This window comes from Gekko japonicus, unplaced genomic scaffold (assembly GCF_001447785.1).
Source record: "Gekko japonicus isolate JY-2015 unplaced genomic scaffold, Gekko_japonicus_V1.1 scaffold4231, whole genome shotgun sequence".
NCBI lineage: Eukaryota > Metazoa > Chordata > Lepidosauria > Squamata > Gekkonidae > Gekko > Gekko japonicus.
The window spans coordinates 58,213-77,371 of NW_015175499.1; the positions used below are offsets into that span (position 1 = coordinate 58,213).

Here is a 19,159-nt window from a genome sequence, read left to right on the forward strand (position 1 = left end):
TACGGGGCTGCTTTCAAATTAAATGAGTGAATTGAAGCCCATATTTTACTAAATTCTGCCACTGCTAATTCATCCAGTAGTCTCAAACTTCTCTGGAAACAGACAAAAATCAATGATCCTAATATGGTTTCAATTATCAAACCACCTAAGAAGTGGCAATAATAATCCGAAAGAGTTCTTGCTGCCAATTAAGATATTTTTAGACTCCGGTTGAACAGTAGCTTCTAGCAGTACCATAGCTAAGAAAACTGGCAGATGCTGCAAGCCCATGTTTTACTTTTATTTACGGCAATATTGTTAAAAATCCTAGTTTGCAAAATGAAAAAAAGAGCGCGCATGAGAGAACGCTCCTTAAATCCAGACCCTTTTAAGCTCAGAATTGCTCAGTTTAATGCACAGGATCACATGAATGCTATTCCTGTCCAAAAACTTCATTCTATGTGACAGCTACACTGGCACACTGTTGACACTGCCCTTACCCAGCAAAGTGAGGCACAAAAAGAATCTCTTCAACAAGGAGGCTAAATTAGGTCCCGGTCACATGCAGAATTAGCCGAGCGATAGGGATGAATCCCAGGCGGATTTTGAGGGTGCGATCACACAAAAACATCTGGCAAGTGTCCCGCACCTGTCGGCAACCCATATTGCCCCGCCGAAGATGCGGAGTAAAAAGATACCGGGGAAAGTGCACTACTTTCCGGAAAACGTGCAGCGCAGGCAGGCGTCTGATTGCGGAAGCGCTGGTATCCCATCGCATCCGGCACCCATCTGCGTCCCACCGGATTTTTTTTATGCCTCCGTGGTATGCGCGCAAACGCGGAACTGCACATGTGCACAAATGCGTTACTCGCTCTTCTTTGCCACACTTCACCATCAACGTGTGATCCGCGGCTGACGCCTGAGCATGGAGTCTCGGGGGAGCGTCTGATCGTGATACCGTGCTTCATTGTGCTCCGGAGCAGAAAGTCTCGCTTCCCCCCCCAGATTATCTTGCTCGTATGACCTGGGCCTTAGTTTCACCAGGACTCTGCATGCCCAGGTCTTTTGGAACCAGAAGTTCTTTTTTCACCATTGCATCTTTCACTTTATTTACTTCCATGAGGATTGTAGAAATATAAAAGGCAACCCTTTATTAAATCAAGACTTCATGGAAATCATCTTCACTGCTCCTCTAAGAAGACCCAGGTCTTTTGGAACCAGAAGTTCTTTTTTCACCATTGCATCTTTCACTTTATTTACTTCCATGAGGATTGTAGAAATATAAAAGGCAACCCTTTATTAAATCAAGACTTCATGGAAATCATCTTCACTGCTCCTCTAAGAGCTAGGACAATCGTTTTCAGTTTACAAGTAAAAAACTGACGCTGAGCATACGTAGCTTGTTCAAAGCCCTCTACCAAATCCAAAGCAGAGATTGGCCCAATTCAAACATAATATGATATTATGGTTTAATTAAACCAACCATAGTAAATCTGGCTTCTAAATGCTGGTCATTTACCTCAACGGTGGTTAGTCGAGGTGCACAAAATCATGTTCTGAACTTGGTTTATTGATCAGTGTCTCTTAATAATACTTTTGTGCAGAGGAAATTCTCACTCAGACCTGTCTTTTCTCTCTTGGAGGCTCCAGGCCAGCCCCAGCTACAGAGACGCTTGGCGTAAAAAACTGACGCTGAGAATACGTAGCTTGTTCAAAGCCCTCTACCAAATCCAAAGCAGAGATTGGCCCAATTCAAACATAATATGATATCGTGGTTTAATTAAACCAACCATAGTATATCTGTCTTCTAAATGTCGGTCATTTACCTGAACGGTGGTTAGTCGAGGTACACAAAATCATGTTCTGAACTTGGTTTATTGATCAGTTTCTCTTAATAATACTTTTGTGCAGAGGATATTCTCACTCAGACCTGTCTTTTCTCTCTTGGAGGCTCCAGGCCAGCCCCAGCTACAGAGACGCTTGGCAAGAAAGGCTGAAAATCCAATCAGTTCTTGCTTCTAGTGCTTCCAGCAAGCAGTGCTCCCTGCCCTATTGGTCTTCTTACAGGTGCAGAGGAATGCTGCCGTGCTTCTTCTTTATATGCTGCACGTCAAAGCTTTACTTCTTTCATCACCTAAAGGAAAGATGCAGCAGAGCAAGACTGGGAAGTGGGTCATGCCACCCCCATGCTTGAGGTCCTACTGCTGCTTAACTGTTTAATTAAACTAATGATAACTTATGCCAATAAAAGTATTGTATTTGTATTTGTAAAAAACTAATGATAGTTACCTAGTTCAGGTTCCTTAAACGGGAATCTGGTGGGTTATTAATCACCACAGCTAGTTTTTATTGTGGTTTCACAAGACCTATAAACATCACTGTGTTTAATCCTGGTTTGTTTTCCTGCTGTCATTCCATACCTGCCCCACCTATGGAGTGGGCTTGAAAACAAGACCACTCTAGCCATCAGCCAACTCGTCTCACTAGCATCAAGCCCCTCCCCAGCCTCAGCTCCAAGCCTACAATGTCACACACTTCTTCCCTCTCCTCTTGTCTGTTAAAACTGAAAGGAAAAGGGGAATTTGTCAGGAGAGAGAAGGAAGCACCTCCCAGTCTCTTACCACGGTTCTCTTAACCGTGATTATGTCTCCCTCAGGTCCGTCAAGGAGGACCATGGGCCATGTTGCTACCATTAGCTTAGCAGCTGTGTGTGACCAGTGAGATCCAGCTCTTGGATGCAAAGGAAACTTGGCAGATTTCTCAGATCTATAAAGGTCAATAAGCGGATTGTGAAGCTGAACACTGCAAGTATTTTGTGTATACATCTTGAGTTTCATACAACACCTTGTTTATGCCAGTCTGCTCAGTAGCTTCCAAGCCTTTTGGTTGAAACAGAGAGACAAGTCCTGCTGCTTAGGAAGAAAGACAATGCTTTGTGTGTACTGGAAGTTTTTGACTTGGTCTTTGTAATTAAGATAGATGGTATTTAGTACAGTCGATTCCATGAAACGTAATCGTTTTCCCTCTGCCAGAATTAAAATGATTCAACAGGAAAAGAGGGATTAATGAGGAAGTCACTGAATAGGTCAAGCCTGTGTTCTATTTGATCAGCTTTCTGAAGATTAAGCATTTAACAGTGCAATCCTAAAGAGAGTTACTCCAGTCTAAGCCCACTGAAATGAAGACCATAACTCTCCCCCCTGGACTTAGCTACAGTTATCCATGCAATCGTCATTTCCAGGCTTGATTACTGCAACTTGCTCTATGTGTACTTACCCTTGAGGCTGACCCAGAAATTACAGCTGGTATAAAATGTGGCAGCGCGCCTACTGACATCGACGCCTGTGCGGCCGCCGCACATTTGGCAGGTGTCCCGCCAACTGCATTGGTTGCCAGTTGACTTCCAGATTCATTTCAAGGTGTTGGTAATAACCTTTAAAGCCTTACATGGCCTAGGACCCACATATCTGACGGACCGTCTCTTCTCATATATGCCCCGAAGAATGTTACGCTCTATGGACCAATGTCTCCTGGTTGTCCATGGCCCAAAGGACGTCCATTTTTCCTCGACCAGGGCCAGGGCTTTCTCTGTCCTGGCCCCTGCCTGGTGGAACATGTTTTCCCAGTCAAGATTAGGGCCCCACAGGATCTTCTTCGATTCCGCAGGGCCTGCAAGACAGAGCTGTTCCGCCAGGCTATCCCTAAATGGCCTCCCTGAGGTTGTTTTCACCTACCTACCAACCCAAATAATATGCCAGGGAAACTCCCACAACCAGATGACGTGTCTGAATTGTGACTGTGTGTTAATCTTCACTATTGTTTTAAATTGTTCAAATTTTTAATAGTATTCATTGTATCATCTTATGATGTTACCCACCCTGAGCCTGCTCACGGGATGGGCGGTCTATAAATACAAATAATAAATAAATAATAAATAAATACAAACCTATTCTAGGAGGAAACTGTACAAACATCTTGTGCTGGCTTACTTTTGTCCACATTTGTATGATAGTAACATTTAAACACTGTTTCAAGTAGACTACAAATAAAACAAGTGTATTTCTGTACGCTAATTCAGAACACATGCTTTACTGATAGCTCACCGTTCAAAAGTATGCAAGCGACAAAAACAAATATAATGAGGATTCAGACAACTAAGTTGGAAATTCTTTCTTCGTTCTGGGAGAAGTGTGTGACCCTGCCAATTAATCAGATTTGCACCTGTCACGAATGAACTGCACTTTGTCTGTGATGTCTGAACTAAGACTTGGTCTTTCGTCTTACAAGATACTCACAATTTTAACTGTTTCTTTTGTTCACTAATCTGGTGACCTGTATGAACAAAGTTTGAGTCCAGCGGCACCTTTGAGATGAACAAAGTTTTATCCTGGGTGTAAGCTTCTTCAGAGACACTGAAACAGAAGTCACCAGCCATTTCATATAGGTAGTGGGTGAGGAGGATGTTGACAGGAAGGGCCAGTTAGAGCTAAGACTGCCTTAATCTAATTTTAGCTCTAACTGTCCCCTCCTGGCAACATCCTCCTCACCTGCTGCCTATACATAATGGTTGGTAACCTCTGCTTCAATGTTTCTGAAGAAGTGTGCACGCACACAAAAGCTTAAACCCAGAATAAAACTTCATTGGTCTTAAGGGTGCCACTGGACTCAAACTTTGCTCTGCTGCTTCAGACCAATACGGCTGACCACCTGAATCTATCTAATGATCTATCAGTTAGAAGACATATGCTGACTTCTACAGAGTGTCGTAAAGACTCTTATTTCTTTTACGGTGGCAGTCACGGGGCAGTCACAGGGCAGTCATGGAAGACCGACAAGTCCTATTTGGATTGCTTACCCTTTATGAAGATCACGAGCAACTAAGCTCCTAACTACACGGAGAGAGCAATCAGTAACTATTTCTGCAATCATAAGTCTCGCTTCGCCTCCACTCAGCTAAAGCCATAACAATCTTATTAATGAAGATCATCATTAATCTGGGCTTATGCTACCCAGCTGTTGATTTATGAGAAGAGAATATCTCATTAAGATTTCTGGTGGTTGTAAACTGATGAGGAAAAACTGTTGAAATATCAGAATCCCGCAAAATGAGATTTTTTAAAACAAGGATATACATTGTTTTGGGCTTCACTTTCATTGTGGGATATACGTCGTTTTAATGATTACGACGAAAGAGTAAATGTGCATAAATGTATGCATAGATGCCATTCAAGAATGTTAACAACTGAATATTCAAGTGGTGGAAATCAGGAAGAAGGGCATTTTTCCTACCACAGATCCTCCAACCAAGTTATAACTCTTTACATTTAAAATATATTTATTTCACCAAGCCAGGTTAACTGGCAGTCTCTGTTCAGGGCCAGTGGCTGGACGCTGAGGTCAAGTACCTGAGAGATAACAGGCCACAGTTGAATACAGATGAGACAGTGGCAATGCTGGTCAGCAAGGCAAAGGCTTTGGAGGGTGTATAGAAATATTAACTGGATCGAGCTTCATGTTTCCCCCTTGGAATGTATCTTGCTGAACCCCTGTTGTGTGCATTTCCTCTAGAAGCCAAATGGGCTCAATAGCCTGCCATAAAACATTCCTTCACACGCTGGAAGAGCAGATGCCTAGCTGACATGCAAACAGGCACGTAGTAGGCCTAAGGTGGGTTGGGCTCTGGGGTCATTTGCTGCAGAGGGTGGTCCCCAGACCTAGCCTATCCCCACCCATTACCATGACAACCCAAAAAGTGGAAACGCCCTGTCTCCTTGCGATTGGCTAATGGCCATGGCTGATCATAATGAGATTGGGGTTTAATTGTCTGATCCCTTGGAAGAGAGCTCAGTTTCTTCTCTTGCTCTCTCCTTCATGTTGAATTGTACCTGGGAAAGGCTGTCCCAGGCAGAACAAAGGATTCTTTGGTGCAGCTGAGCACATGGCTGCATACTTGCACAAAGATGGGATTTCTGCTGAAGATCCCGTGGGATCTTGTTGGACTGTATACTTGGACATTCTTGACTATGGATCCTCCTGGTAATTATGCATATCTCTAATGTCTAGTCAGGGCCAAGAGCCATAGGTTTTCTTGTTTTGAATTCTTATTATTCTGATTGCAAGTAACAGCTTCTAACCAGTAAATCTGTCTGCTATAGTGTTTCCAAGAGTATCAGCACTTAAGGGGTGTATACTGGGCTACCTCCTTACACAGAGGTTTCTGGTTTTTGCTTGCACAGGAAATATAGCCTTTCATACAGATTTTTAAGTCATACCAGCAAGAAAAGCACTATTCCAAATAAAGGCAAAATTATGATTACGAATAAAATTATCAAAAAACAACCAAGTCAGTCAGTCTTGGTGTTCAGCTACAAACATCCTAGAAACAAAAAGGTATTTGCTTAAACACATGTGAGAAAGAGGGGGAAAGAGAATGTGGTGTGACTTTACTCACTAGAACAGAATCTGATTAATATTTAGCAGTAGAGATGGGCACGAACCAGAAAAATGTGCTTTAGTTCGTGATTTGTGGCATGCCCCATTTGTGAACCACAGACCGTCATAAACCAGTTCAGTCTGTGAGGCGGAATAACAGCCACCCGGCATGCTAGAGACACCAAACTCACAGAGGATCGCCAGCTGACTCCCCTCTACCTGCCCTCCAAGTTTGGAGAGAATTGGGTTTACAGAGTCCACGTTATGGCTCCCCAAATAAGGTGTCCACAGGAAGAAATTACAGGCTCTTTCCTGGGGGCACCTTCGGGGGGGGGGCATAATTCAGACTCCATAAATGCAAGCCTCACCAAACTTGGAGGACAGGTAGAGGACAGTCATCCAGAGCTCCCCTGCAGGTTTAGTGTGTCTAGCTTGCACAGGAACTGTTCTATACACCCCTGAACCTGCACCTGTCAAAATGACTGCCTCTCAGCTGTCATTTTGACAGGCGCAGGTTTGGGAGTGTACAGAATGGATCCTGTGGAAGCTAGAGTAATCAAACTTGAAGGACATGTAGAGGAGCATCCAGGGGAGGTCTGCTGTGAGTTTGGTGTCTCTAGTTGGCATAGAGTGTATAGAACAGATCCTGCGCAAGGTAGACACACCATAGTCGCAGGGGACCTTGCCCAAATACTTCTCTACATGACCACCAAGCTGTTGCATCAAAGTTATGTAAACATTTTGATTGAGTGAAGACAGTCTGCCTGGAAATGTTTCTGCTCACCAGCCAGCACAAACCTCCGAACGGCTTGAAAGTTCATGGAAAATTCATGCCAGTTGACCTGCCGGTCGAACTTGACTTTGCAAACCATGAACCAGTCAAAATTCATCATGAACTTTAGTTCATGAGCCAGTTCCTGTCCATCCCTACTTAGCAGGGTAAATTCCACATCCACTCACTTATCTGACTCCACTTGGTTTCGCAATCTGCTCCAAGGCATTTTAAGCAGTCTAGTTACTAGTTACTAGACAGTCTTTGAACATGCATAGCAGAAAAACTATTCCATAAGAAAAGAAAAGAAATCTGAGAAATCTCCTTGGAATTCTAACAAAGGGAACCCCATGTGTGCGTGTAATGAATCTAATGGCTATCCCTGACCCAAGGGACATTCACATAGCCTCAGCCCGGGCCAGGGTTTTTTCTGCCCTGGCCCCAGCCTGGTGGAACATGCTCCCGATTGAGATCAGGGCCCTGAGAGGCCTATTTCGTAGGGCCTGCAAAATGGGGCTGTTCCACCAGGCCTCCGGGTAAGGTGGTGGGCGTCCATTTATTGGCCTCCCCGCCCGCAGTTGCTGCAGTTTCTGCAAGTGAGAGACTGCTACTGATAAGATCTTTATAGCTCGGCTGGAGCCCAACTGTTCCTAGCTTAGGTTTGCTGAATATGCAATTGCTGCTATGCCCATTTTTTAACTGTTTTAACTTTTTTATTGCTCAAAATCTACTTTTTATCACTTATTGATTGTAATTTATTGTTGTAACCCACCCTGAGCCCTCTCGCAGGAAGGGCGGGATATAAATCTAAATAAATAAAATACCGAATATAGTTCAACATGAAGAAAAAACTCTTATTGGCCCTACTCCCTGGTTGTGTTTTATGCCTATATGTTTCTACTGAATTGTTTAAATGTACCTTACTATGTAAAATATTGTTTAAAATACACCTTATTTAAAATGATGATTTAATATTTTAAATGTTCAACATCTTGGGGGCTCTGTTCTTATTTAAAGAAATAAAAAAGGAAAAAAAATATTTCTTCAACTCTGTCATTACCAGATCACGTTCACATCTGAAATCCCAAAGGACATGATTTGCTTTTAGAACAGGGGATACCCAACAGAGTGCCCGTGGGCTCCGTGGCGCCCATAGGTCACTTTGCCAGCAGGGCTTCTAATTGGCCATTGGAGATCTGATTAGATCAGCAGATTAAAATAATGTTATTTCAGTGGCTGCTGCCACCGCAGTGTTGGTTTTATTCTCTCACTTCTCTTTATATATATATTACCACTCTTCTCCCCACCACTTGGGCTTCCTTTGTGTGTGTGGCTCAGCTTCCTGTGGTAGCAGTTTTGCACTTGGCTCCACCTCCTATGGAAGCCATTTTGTAGTTGTGCCCATCATCTTGTGTCAGAATTCCAAAGGTGTCCACAGGCTCAAAAAGGTTGGAGACCCCTGTTTTTGAATAAACCAAGGAAGTCTCCTTGATTCTGGAAGACTGTTACAATAATTGTTAGGAAATACTCTTCTAAATCTCCATCCCCTACCAGGTAGTTCCCTTGATATGTCCATGTGTATATGAAAGAGCACACTGTCTTCAGCACAACCTAAAAGCCAGTGTCCAAGTTACACTCTCTATACACCAGATACTGAGCAGAAACCTGCACATGCCCAAGTGTTCATCAAAATAAAGAATCAACCAAATTTTTCTTTCTGCCTCAGTGATGGCTGCTGATCCAAGCAAAGTATTTGCTTCCATTAATGAAGTAGATTCTTCCTAATTACCTTCTAAGAAGATCCAGATGTCTTCTTAAGGTTAACAAGGATGCTATATCCTAGGTACATCTCAACTATCAGATTAGATTGCTCAAACCCAGCTAGCAGTAAAGCACCAGCAGGATTTATGTCACTTACTGGAGTTACTGGAGGAAACTATCTTTTCCCATTCATTCTGTGGCTGTTTCCACATGGGTTATTTGCCCTGGGGTCGATCTTGCTGGGAAGTGGCTTTTTCCCCTTGCTTTCCAACCCCACTGTGGTCCATCTGTGCACTTCCTGAGTTTCCCTCACTTTACTGCTATCTTTTCCAAACCTGCTTTGCCATGAAATTTTGGGAAAGATTGCAGTAAACCTTTGATAGCTGCCACATGGGTGGAAAAGTTTGGATTTTCCTGGTCCTGCCCACATGGTAGCCATTTTTCCTGCCCCTTTCACTGCAGCAGCTATTCCCTCCCGCAGCCACCAGAGTAGTTTTTGCTTGTTTGCTTTTTTAATTGGCAGCTGAATATTGTTATATCACTATAATAATATAACAATACGTCTATCAAGTTCTCTGAATTAATTTTTTTAAAAAGGAAGTTTGGTGTAGTGGTTAAGTTGAGAGGTTATGCCAATAAAGGTCAATTGATTGATAGTGGTTAAGTGCGCAGACTCTAATCTGAGACAACCGGGTTTGATTCCCCACTCCTCCACTTGCACCTGCTGGATGACCTTGGACAAGCCATAGTTCTGGCACAGCTGTTCTTGAAAAAGGGCAGTTTCTGTCAGAGTTCTCTCAGCCCCACCTACAACACAGGGTGTCTGTTGTGGGGAGGGGAAGGGGAAGGGGTTTGTAAGCCACTCTGAGACTCCCTTGGGTAGTGAAGATGTATTTATTTCCACAACGGGTCTCATTTCTAGTACCACTATAATGATATAACAATACGTCTATTAAGTTCTCTGAATTAATTTTTTTTAAAAGGAAGTTTGGTGTAGTGGTTGAGAGGTTATGCCAATAAAGGTCAATTGATTGATAGTGGTTAAGTGTGCGGACTCTAATCTGAGAGAACCGGGTTTGATTCCCCACTCCTCCACTTGCACCTGCTGGATGACCTTGGACAAGCCATAGTTCTGGCACAGCTGTTCTTGAAAAAGGGCAGTTTGTGTCAGAGTTCTCTCAGCCCCACCTACCTCACAGGGTGTCTGTTGTGGGGAGGGGAAGGGAAAGGGGTTTGTAAGCTGCTCTGAGACTCCCTTGGGTAGTGAAGGGTGGGGTATAAATCCAATCTCTTCTTCTTCTTCTATACCCTTCTGTTGTGGAGGTATAATGGGGACCACATAACTGCACAATGAAAGGGGCTAAAGAAATCTGGGAATTCAGGTAGCTTGACATTATAATGTTGCTGATTTAAAAAAACAGGAAAAGCTCTGGTGGTGTATAGGGAAGGGGCACGGCTGGAGGAAGAGGGCAGGGAAACTACAGGGAAGCCTGCCACAGGGAAGCCCCAGTGCTGCTTGCTTTATCATCAGCCACAGCAGCTACAGCAAAACCAGACAAACCTCTCCCCATGTGGAAAAGACCTACAAACACACCTAACACTAGAGGCTCTCTATTTATGGGGAACTAGTCTCTCTTCTTCTTTGATACTAGGATTCCTTTTTCATTATTGCATTTTACAAGCCTGAAAGGGATTTGGCATAATGCTGCAACTACTCAGATTTCTCTTCCAGCACTCTTGATAAGAACACTTTCTGACGGGGAAAATAAGTTTTGGGCTGGCCTCATCACCACACTTAACGCTGTTTCTTTTAATCTCTTTAAAAACATTATTTACAATACTTATGCACTTTCAACAGACCAAAAAAGTTCACACTGAAGTTTACAGCAATTTTAAAATGCAATGTTCTGTTCTAATGTACAGATTATTTTCCCACAACACCTAGCAACCTTTAGCCCATATTATCTCAGTATGAATTTTATTGTCATGAAAATGATTTACTGTAAGAGTCATTCAGCGAGTATTAGCAACAATACAGGATAGCAATCATCTCAGGAGAACTCAATTAAATGTTTCATTCTTTGCTCTAATCAATGGCTTGTACACATTAGAAAGTATTAGCACTGGAACCCTCTTCCCCAGGGACATTAATTTGTCCCTTTCAGTTGCCATCTTCTACCAGTGGGTGATGACTTTTTTTTGCTTTGTTTAACATTTTCTCAGTGATCCCTCCTTCCTGACCAATGTTTTAATTGCTGTTTTTATTTCTTTGTGCATGTTTTAACTCTGTTTTTAATTTGTTTTAACAATGTATATTTGGGGAGGGATGATCTTAACGGTCTTAAAATGTGATTTTATCATGTATGTTTTAAATTGTCAGCCACCTTGGTGGTTCTTGTGAGGGCAGAAAGGTGAGATATACGTTTTGTAAATAAAAATAAATGTTAGGCATATAAATAGCTCACCAGGTGGAACAACCAGAACACATTCATTTATTTACAAGGCTGCCAGGCCCTGGCTGGGGGTGGGTGGTTCTCATAAGAGAAGCCAATGTCGGATCAGGCCAATGGCCCATTCAGTCCAACACTCTGTGTCACACAGTGGCCAAAAATACCAGATGCCATCAGGAGGTCCACCAGTGGGGCCAGGACACTAGAAGCCCTCCCACTGTTGCCCCCCCAAGCACCAAGAATACAAAGCATCACCTGCCCCAGAGTCCCTACTTATTTTATTTATTGTTTCTATTTGTATCCCGCCTTGCCGGACACACTGGCTAATACCTTGTGGCTAATAGCCACTGATGGACCTCTGCTCCATATGCTTATCTAATTCCCTCTTGAAGCCGTCCATGCTTGTAGCCGCCGCCACCACCTCCTGTGGCAGTGAATTCCCACCCCCAGTCACTGATCAGCTGGACGGGGGGGGGGAGATCACGGGCAGCTTGGTGAAGACTAGGCTGGCATTACACCAGTGTCGCCAGCGATGTCACTTCAGGTGTGCACTAGAAGTTACATCATGACATCAGCCTAGCCCCCCCCCGCCAGTAAGCCCCCCTGCCCACAACTGGTTGTCACGAAGAACCTGACAGCCCTATTTATTTAAGTTACATAGAGAATTCATTATAAGCATTACCTGAAGACAACCATTGCAAGGTGGCAGGGAGGACACGCAAGCAGGAAAATCTGGAATACGAAAAACAGATTTAGTCACGATGATGTTTTTGCACAGAGCCTCAGGCAAGTAGCTAAACTTCTTAAAAATAGCTTTCAATAGATCTTCCAGAGCAAAAGTTAGAATTCCCTCAATATTCGATATTTGTAACTTGCAGTCCTTGGTTATTCAAAACATCTGACAACTTTCAAGTTAAATGTGATACAGTATTTGCACTGCATTTAGATTTGGCGAAGTTTACTAACGGAACCAGAATATGCCGTATAATTTTGCTATAGTCACCCCACGAGGAAAATCTGGAAACTATGAAATATGCAATTCACCTGGGGCTATTTCCCCACGAGGAAAATCTGGAAACTATGAAATATGCAATTCACCTGGGGCTTGTTCAGATATTCCTTTCTCCCCATGTTTATTGATTGAGGCACAGAGGGGGGCAGTATACCGAGGAGAACATCCAGTACATCATGCAAGTGTAAACACCTGTGCAGTTAGAGGTCCCTTATCCTTTCAAACACCCAGGTGCAGTCCCAAAATGAACTCTAGCATCCTTTCACAGGGACTGAGAACTGAACCCTGTACAAAAACAACAGGTCTCTCTCTTCTACAACACACCTCTTTCGCCAACCCCTTTGTAACTCCAGTTATACAGTTGCCTGCAAAATGAAGATGCAGTCTGTGCATCTGAGGAAGTGAGGTCTGATTCACAAAAGCATATGCCAGAATACATGCTGTTACTCTTTATGGTTTCACTGGACTTCTGTTTTATTAAGTTTAGAGGCAAAGCTTCCTTATGTGGATGAGTTTGGACAGATAAAGCAGTTTTGTCCCAATTAAATATTTTCTCACTTCTAGTCATGGCATGGGACAAAATAAATAAATAAACCTATCTCCCCACACTGGGAAACTGTTGTCCAGCCAACTGCCACCTGTCATGCTGAGTGACAGCTACTTTCGACATACTGTGATAAAGCTCAATATGTGGAGCAAGTAACTTGTTAGAAAAACACAGAAGAGCTTGAAATATTGTGCAGCCCACAAACAATAAGAGTCAAACTTCTCCCACCCCAAATTTTACCTGCCCATGTTCAAACAGGGCTCTGTGAGGGAGGGGGGGAAATGCAAGCACTAGGCCCCTTCTCTTCTTCCAGAAGCATACAGATTCAGTGAAAGGCAGTGTAGTGATTAGAGCTATGACCTGAGAGATCTGGGTTCAAATACTGCCATGTAGCTCACTGGGTGACCTTGGGGTAGTCACGTACTCTCCACCTAACCAACCTCATGGGGTTGTTATGAAGAAAAAATGTGGAAGAACCAAATGAACTCTTGGAGGCATGGTGATATTTACAAATTTACTTGTTATGGAGACCTACTTGAAAAAACAGAGTAGTCACAAATCATTAAGACTGCAGAAATCTGGGACCCACTTCCAAAAGGCTTTGTGATCCACTTTTGGGTCATGACCTACAAGTTTGGAAATGATGTGTAAGAAAATTCAGGGGAAGGAAATTATCAGTGGTAACCATAAACAATACTGGGTATTGAAAAAGCCGCAATGTTCATACTCTGCAAGAAACGGCATTCACACTGCAAAATGGGGCTGTGGCACATTTGTGTATACTTTCGTCCCAACATGAAACACTACTCCTGTCATGTGTGCAAGAGAGCACATGTGACAGACACAACTCCAAGATGCTTTCGAGTTGGAGTTAAGCATTTATTCTTAGATTTGAGGTTGAATTCTAAGGGCTGGCTTGCGAAGTCATGAAAGAATAACCAAAAACAGATATCTCAAATTGAGAAACAACAACATGGCCAACAGACATGAGATTTTTGTGCAAGATTTTTCAAGGCTCTAAAGCAAAACATTCATCATCTAATGAGTCTGAGGAAATCAAGCTTAAACTTCTATTGGACTGGACAGACTAATTGTCACAAGGTATGAACTGAAACGGCACATCAAATATATCTTATTTGTTCTGCTTCTTAGTTATGCAGCTGGAAAGCTCTTCCAGTAAAAAACAGATATGCAGTTTACTTGTGTTAAACATGAAAGGCAAAGTAGAACAGATTTTGATAACAGTGTTTGATAAAAGCATGCACATTTAGGTCTCGATGCAAGGGCTTCCCATCTTCCCCTTGAGAAAACCCTCCCCAATCAGGTGGAGGATAGAGCTTCTGCTGTGGTTCACAGCAAGGACGATGGGACTGCTTCAGCCCTTAGGGATTTTTTAAGGCTACTGTCAAAGAGAGGCTGCTTAATAGGAGTGTAAACAGTAAATGGTTTGCTATCTGGCACTTCTTTATCCAGAATGCTCAGTTAATCACATAGGCCAGAGTACAAGCCCTTTCTCCTGCCACCATACCCCTGCATTTTCAAGTGCACGCCTCCCGCCCCACTGCCACCTCTGCAGCTGGCCAGCTTGTTGTTTCCAGCCATTACTGAGCTTCTGACAGATCAGCCAGTGCTGTCTGCGGAGGTCATCCTCACGTGCCTCCTTCCCCCTTCTCCTGCCTTGAGTTTTTGAGACCCAGCTCTGCTGAAGGGCTCCTGGGCACCTGGCCCAATTGGGAAAGGGAAGGGTGCTGCCAGGCAAGGGGGCTGTTGCCACAGAGTTCCCAGCAGGGTCAAGTTTGTTCGCTCCAGATTCCTCTTGGTAGGGAGCAGAGCAGAGCAATAAGCTTGAGTATCCAGTACATTTGATTACTCAGCAACCCCCTCCCTGCCCACAGCTCTTCCAACAGCACTAGGTTGGGGCAGGTTAAAAAATATTCTTATCTTGCACCGCACTGTACCAACTGAGTAGCTTCCTTTTTATGTACCTCCAAACCTCACTCTCAGCACTATAGGGCAATTATATTATATTATAATGGTATGCTGCAGAAGATCTGTACTAAGCGACTAGGACAATAAAACAGTGGCACCCAAAAGGCTAACAAAATTAATTCCAGCATACACTTTTAAGAGTCAGAGCACTGAACCCCCGAGCCCTTATTCCTAATTATACATTCCTCCTCCTGCCAGTTCCCTCAAAGACCCTATCTTAAGTAAGCTGCTCTGAGACTCCAAGTGAAGGGCGGGGTATAAATCCCAATCTCCTCCTCTTCCTCTTCTTTTTTCTCACAATACAAGAACTCATGGGCACTCAATGAAATTAATGAGCAGTAGGCTTAGAACCGATCAATGGAAGTACTTCTTCATCCAGAGTAATTACCACGTGGAATTCACTGCCACAGGAAGTGGTGGCAGCTACAAGCATAGACAGCTTCAAGAGGGAATTGAATAAAAATATGGAGCAGAGATCTGTCATTGGCTGTTAGCCACAAGGTATAGATGGAACACTCTGTCCAGAACAGTGAAGCTCTCTATTCTTGGTGCTTGGGGAAGGGCTTCTGGAGTTCTGGCCCCGCTGGTGGACCACCTAATGGCACCTGGGGTTTGGCTACTGTGTGACACAGAGCGTTGGACTGGATAGGCCACTGGCCTGATCCAACATGGCTTCACTTATATTTATATATTCCACAAATTTCCTCAGAGAGTTTATTTTTCTGTCATCATCCACAGCTTGGCAGCTTCCATCTCTGCCTGTCACAGGTGCATCATTGGCATCCTGCTTCAGGACTGGTAGGTATCAACAAGGATGCTTTGGATTCCGGTGCAATTTCTATGCTCAGCTCTTGGCAAGGAGTCTATTTTTTCATATTTCCCCTGTACTGTTTGGGCCTAAGATACAACTAATGGTACTGACTTCAAGGTCTCAGGAGGAAGTTGTCTGTGTGTGAGAGCATAAGTGTCAAGAATGTTTAACCAAAGTACTCGCAACTGCTGAAATGGATAAATTAACTTTAATTTTGAAAGGACATAAAGAGGAAAACTTTGAAAATACATGGTCAAGACTTTACAGTTGGAGTGAAGAATACATTAAATTAAAAGTGAACACAACCGAAACAGGGGACAATGAGAGTATCTATAATAAAATGTGCAAAAGGTATATTTAACATTATAAGATGTAGAAACATACTTTTATTGAGAGATGTATGGTTAACTTAACAGTTAATCAAAGAGTTGTAGATTCTCCCATTGAATGTTTGTATGTGTTATTGTTTTGTTTTTGTTTGACTGTCTTTTTGTTATAAAATAAAAATATTTACCATAAAAAATAATGTTTTCAAAGGTTCAGGGTTGGCATACACAATCATTTCAAGTAGCAAAACTGTTGGCAGAGCTCTGTTTACAATGAAACAATTGTGAGAATACTTCACCACCAGCACCAATCACCCCCACCCCCTTAAAAAAGCTACTGAATGTCACCTGAGCACTGATGTGGTAACAGTAAACTCTGGAACACCCTCCTCACAAAGATTCATCTGTCTCCCTCAATCATTGTCTTCTAACAGTGGGTGAAAACTTCCTGGTTGCGTGTGTGTATCTGTATATTTATATGTTTTTATTATATTGTTAAATATTTATATATACATTTTAAACATTATTGTAATGTTTAAATGTTTTAAAGTCTAAAGGGATTCTATGCCAGTGGAAAGGTGGCATAAAAATGTTTTAAATAAATAAAATAAATAAATGTGGCTCATTTAATAGCAAGCTACATTTGCCTTGCACAAATATATAACCATTTCCCCACAAGTGGTAGGGAAATTCATTCCAAACCTTAACATCACTTCACAATGACTGTGTGAAATGAATAGATGAGAAACAGCTTACAAATAGCCATTTGATCCCATAGCTAGTAAAAGCACCTCCAATAAGCCAGCGTGTAAATTTTTGTAAACTGGAAGATGTTTCTTTAATACCTATTTCAGGCACTGAACATATCACAATATTTAGTATACACATGTGGGCAGGCGGGTAACCTTCATAGGCATGTCTGAAAGGCTACTGTAACCCTGAATAAGACCTGTAAGCACCCGTGCTGCTGCATTTTCGACAAGCTGTAATATCCGGGTCAGCTTCAAGGGTAACCCCACGTAGAGCGAGTTGCAGTAATCCAGCCTACAGGTGACTGTTGCATGGATTACTGTGGCTAGGTCAGGACAGGAGAGGTAGGGGGCCAGTTTCCTGACTTGGCGCACTTGTAAAAACACCAATCTGGCAACCTTTGTGATCTGGGCCTCCACAGAGAGGCATCCGGAATCACACCCAGACTCTTGACAGTTGGTGCTCGTGTTAAAGGCATGCTGTCAAGAGCTGGGAACTAGTACCCTGACCTTGGACAATCACAACCCCCAGCCACAGGACCTCCGTCTTTGAAGGATTCAGCCTCAGATGACTCTGCTCCAACCATCCAATCATGGTATCCAGCCCATCGGCCAGATTTAACGGGACAGTATCCAGCCGCCCGCCCATCAACAGATATAGCTGGGTGTCATCAGCATACCAGTGACAACCCAGCCAAAACTCCACACCAGCTGAGTAAGGGGGCGCATATAGATGTTAAACAGCATAGGGGAGAGGATCGCTCCTGGGGGAACCCCACACACCAAATCCATTTTTAGTTCACATTACTGTCAAGCCATTCAACATAATCAACTAGGCAGACTGAAAGATTGAAGGTCAAAGAAGACAGGGATGGCAAAGGATGAGATGGTTAGACAGTGTCATAGATGCAACGAACAGGAAGGCCTGGCATGATGTGGTCTATGGGGTCACAAAGAGTCGGACTCGACTGTGCGACTGAACAATAAAACCAGTATATGATTAGACATGCCTCATGCAAAAAGCCACAGAAACTAAAGACTATGTCTATCCATCGTGGTGACAGGAACAGACAGATTTTTTGCTTTATTTGATATTTTAAAGGCTTACTGAAAATTTCTATCAACCTTAAAACAGGTCCTCAAAGATACTCAGAGCTGTCTTAAATAGGACTACTCGGAATCCTGCTCAGGTCTATTCAGTGGGACTCACACTCAGGAAGACATTCTTACCATTGCACAGTAAAACACATACCTCTTGGGCGGAAAACAAAAAACACCCATATTTCTCTTTCTTTTCTTTTTTTTTACCCTGGGGCTTCATATCTTTACAGACATAGCAACATTAATCATTTGCCGTATGCAAATGATTCACAGAATTTCACCTGCCTTGTTGCCTGAAGACAAGTAAATATTTGGACAGTTAAGTACATATCTAAAGAGCCCGTTTAGAGTTGGATTATAATGAAGAGAATTCAGTCTGACTCTTCCCTAAATCACAAAACTCACTGGATGATCTCTTGAGCTAGTTGCTTTCTCTCTCTCAGCCTAATCCACCTCACAGAGCAATGTGGGGATAAAATGGAAAAGAAGCGAACCAGTTACATCATCCTGAGCTCTGTGGAAGGTCAGGATAAAGAGGTAATAAATAAATGGAAATATTTCCAACCCTAGCTGAAATGTGCAGAAGTCACCAACATAACCTGCCCAAAGTCCCAGTCACAGCACAACACATCTCATTGCTTACAGAGCGCAAACTGCTGCGTTTTGTATTTCCAATGGTATCTTACATTTTGACATTTGCTTCCTGATCCCAGCACACACTTGTAACTTGAAACTGTTGGGTCTGGCACAGTTCTAACCCAGCCAGTTCTCCTATCACCAACTTAAAAACGGAAACAAACATAGGGGCCTATATGATACCACTCCACCAAACAAAATGTGATGCCTTTCTCCAGTCTAAAGGGACTTCCTGCCATTTAAGTGGCTCTTCCTCTAAAAATAGAGCCACTTAAGTTGGAGGAAGCAGAAGTATGAAGTCCCCCTTCTGCGAACATCTTAATTCTCCTGACCAATGTTCCCTTCTAAGCTGTTGAGTCTTGTGAGCAAAAATTCTACTTTGTGAGCTACTAGTATTAAAGTGGTGAGTGAGCAATTTGGCTATTGCATAAATTAGGCTGCGGTCACACGCGAGAGATGAGGCGGGGGAAGCGAGGCTATTTGCTCTGTAGGAATTTAACCTGCATTTGTGCGATCACACAGTCCATGGGAGCTGCGGGGGCAGCCCGCCACTGCGTGATCAGATGCAACCACGGGTGAATCCGGGGGGGGGGG

General features: G+C 43.1%; 1 protein-coding gene across 1 annotated transcript in view; it reads right to left on the reverse strand.

Annotated features, from left to right (window-relative positions):
• Window positions 1-19,159, reverse strand: part of TMEM164 (transmembrane protein 164) — a 48,292-nt gene that overhangs the window by 24,057 nt on the left and 5,076 nt on the right. The window contains exons 2-3 of the mRNA XM_015426005.1: window positions 12,077-12,126; window positions 4,934-4,973 (exon numbers count right to left, since the gene is read on the reverse strand). Of these exons, the coding sequence (XP_015281491.1) occupies window positions 4,934-4,973; window positions 12,077-12,126 (90 nt within the window). The remainder of the gene's footprint in view (window positions 1-4,933; window positions 4,974-12,076; window positions 12,127-19,159) is intronic.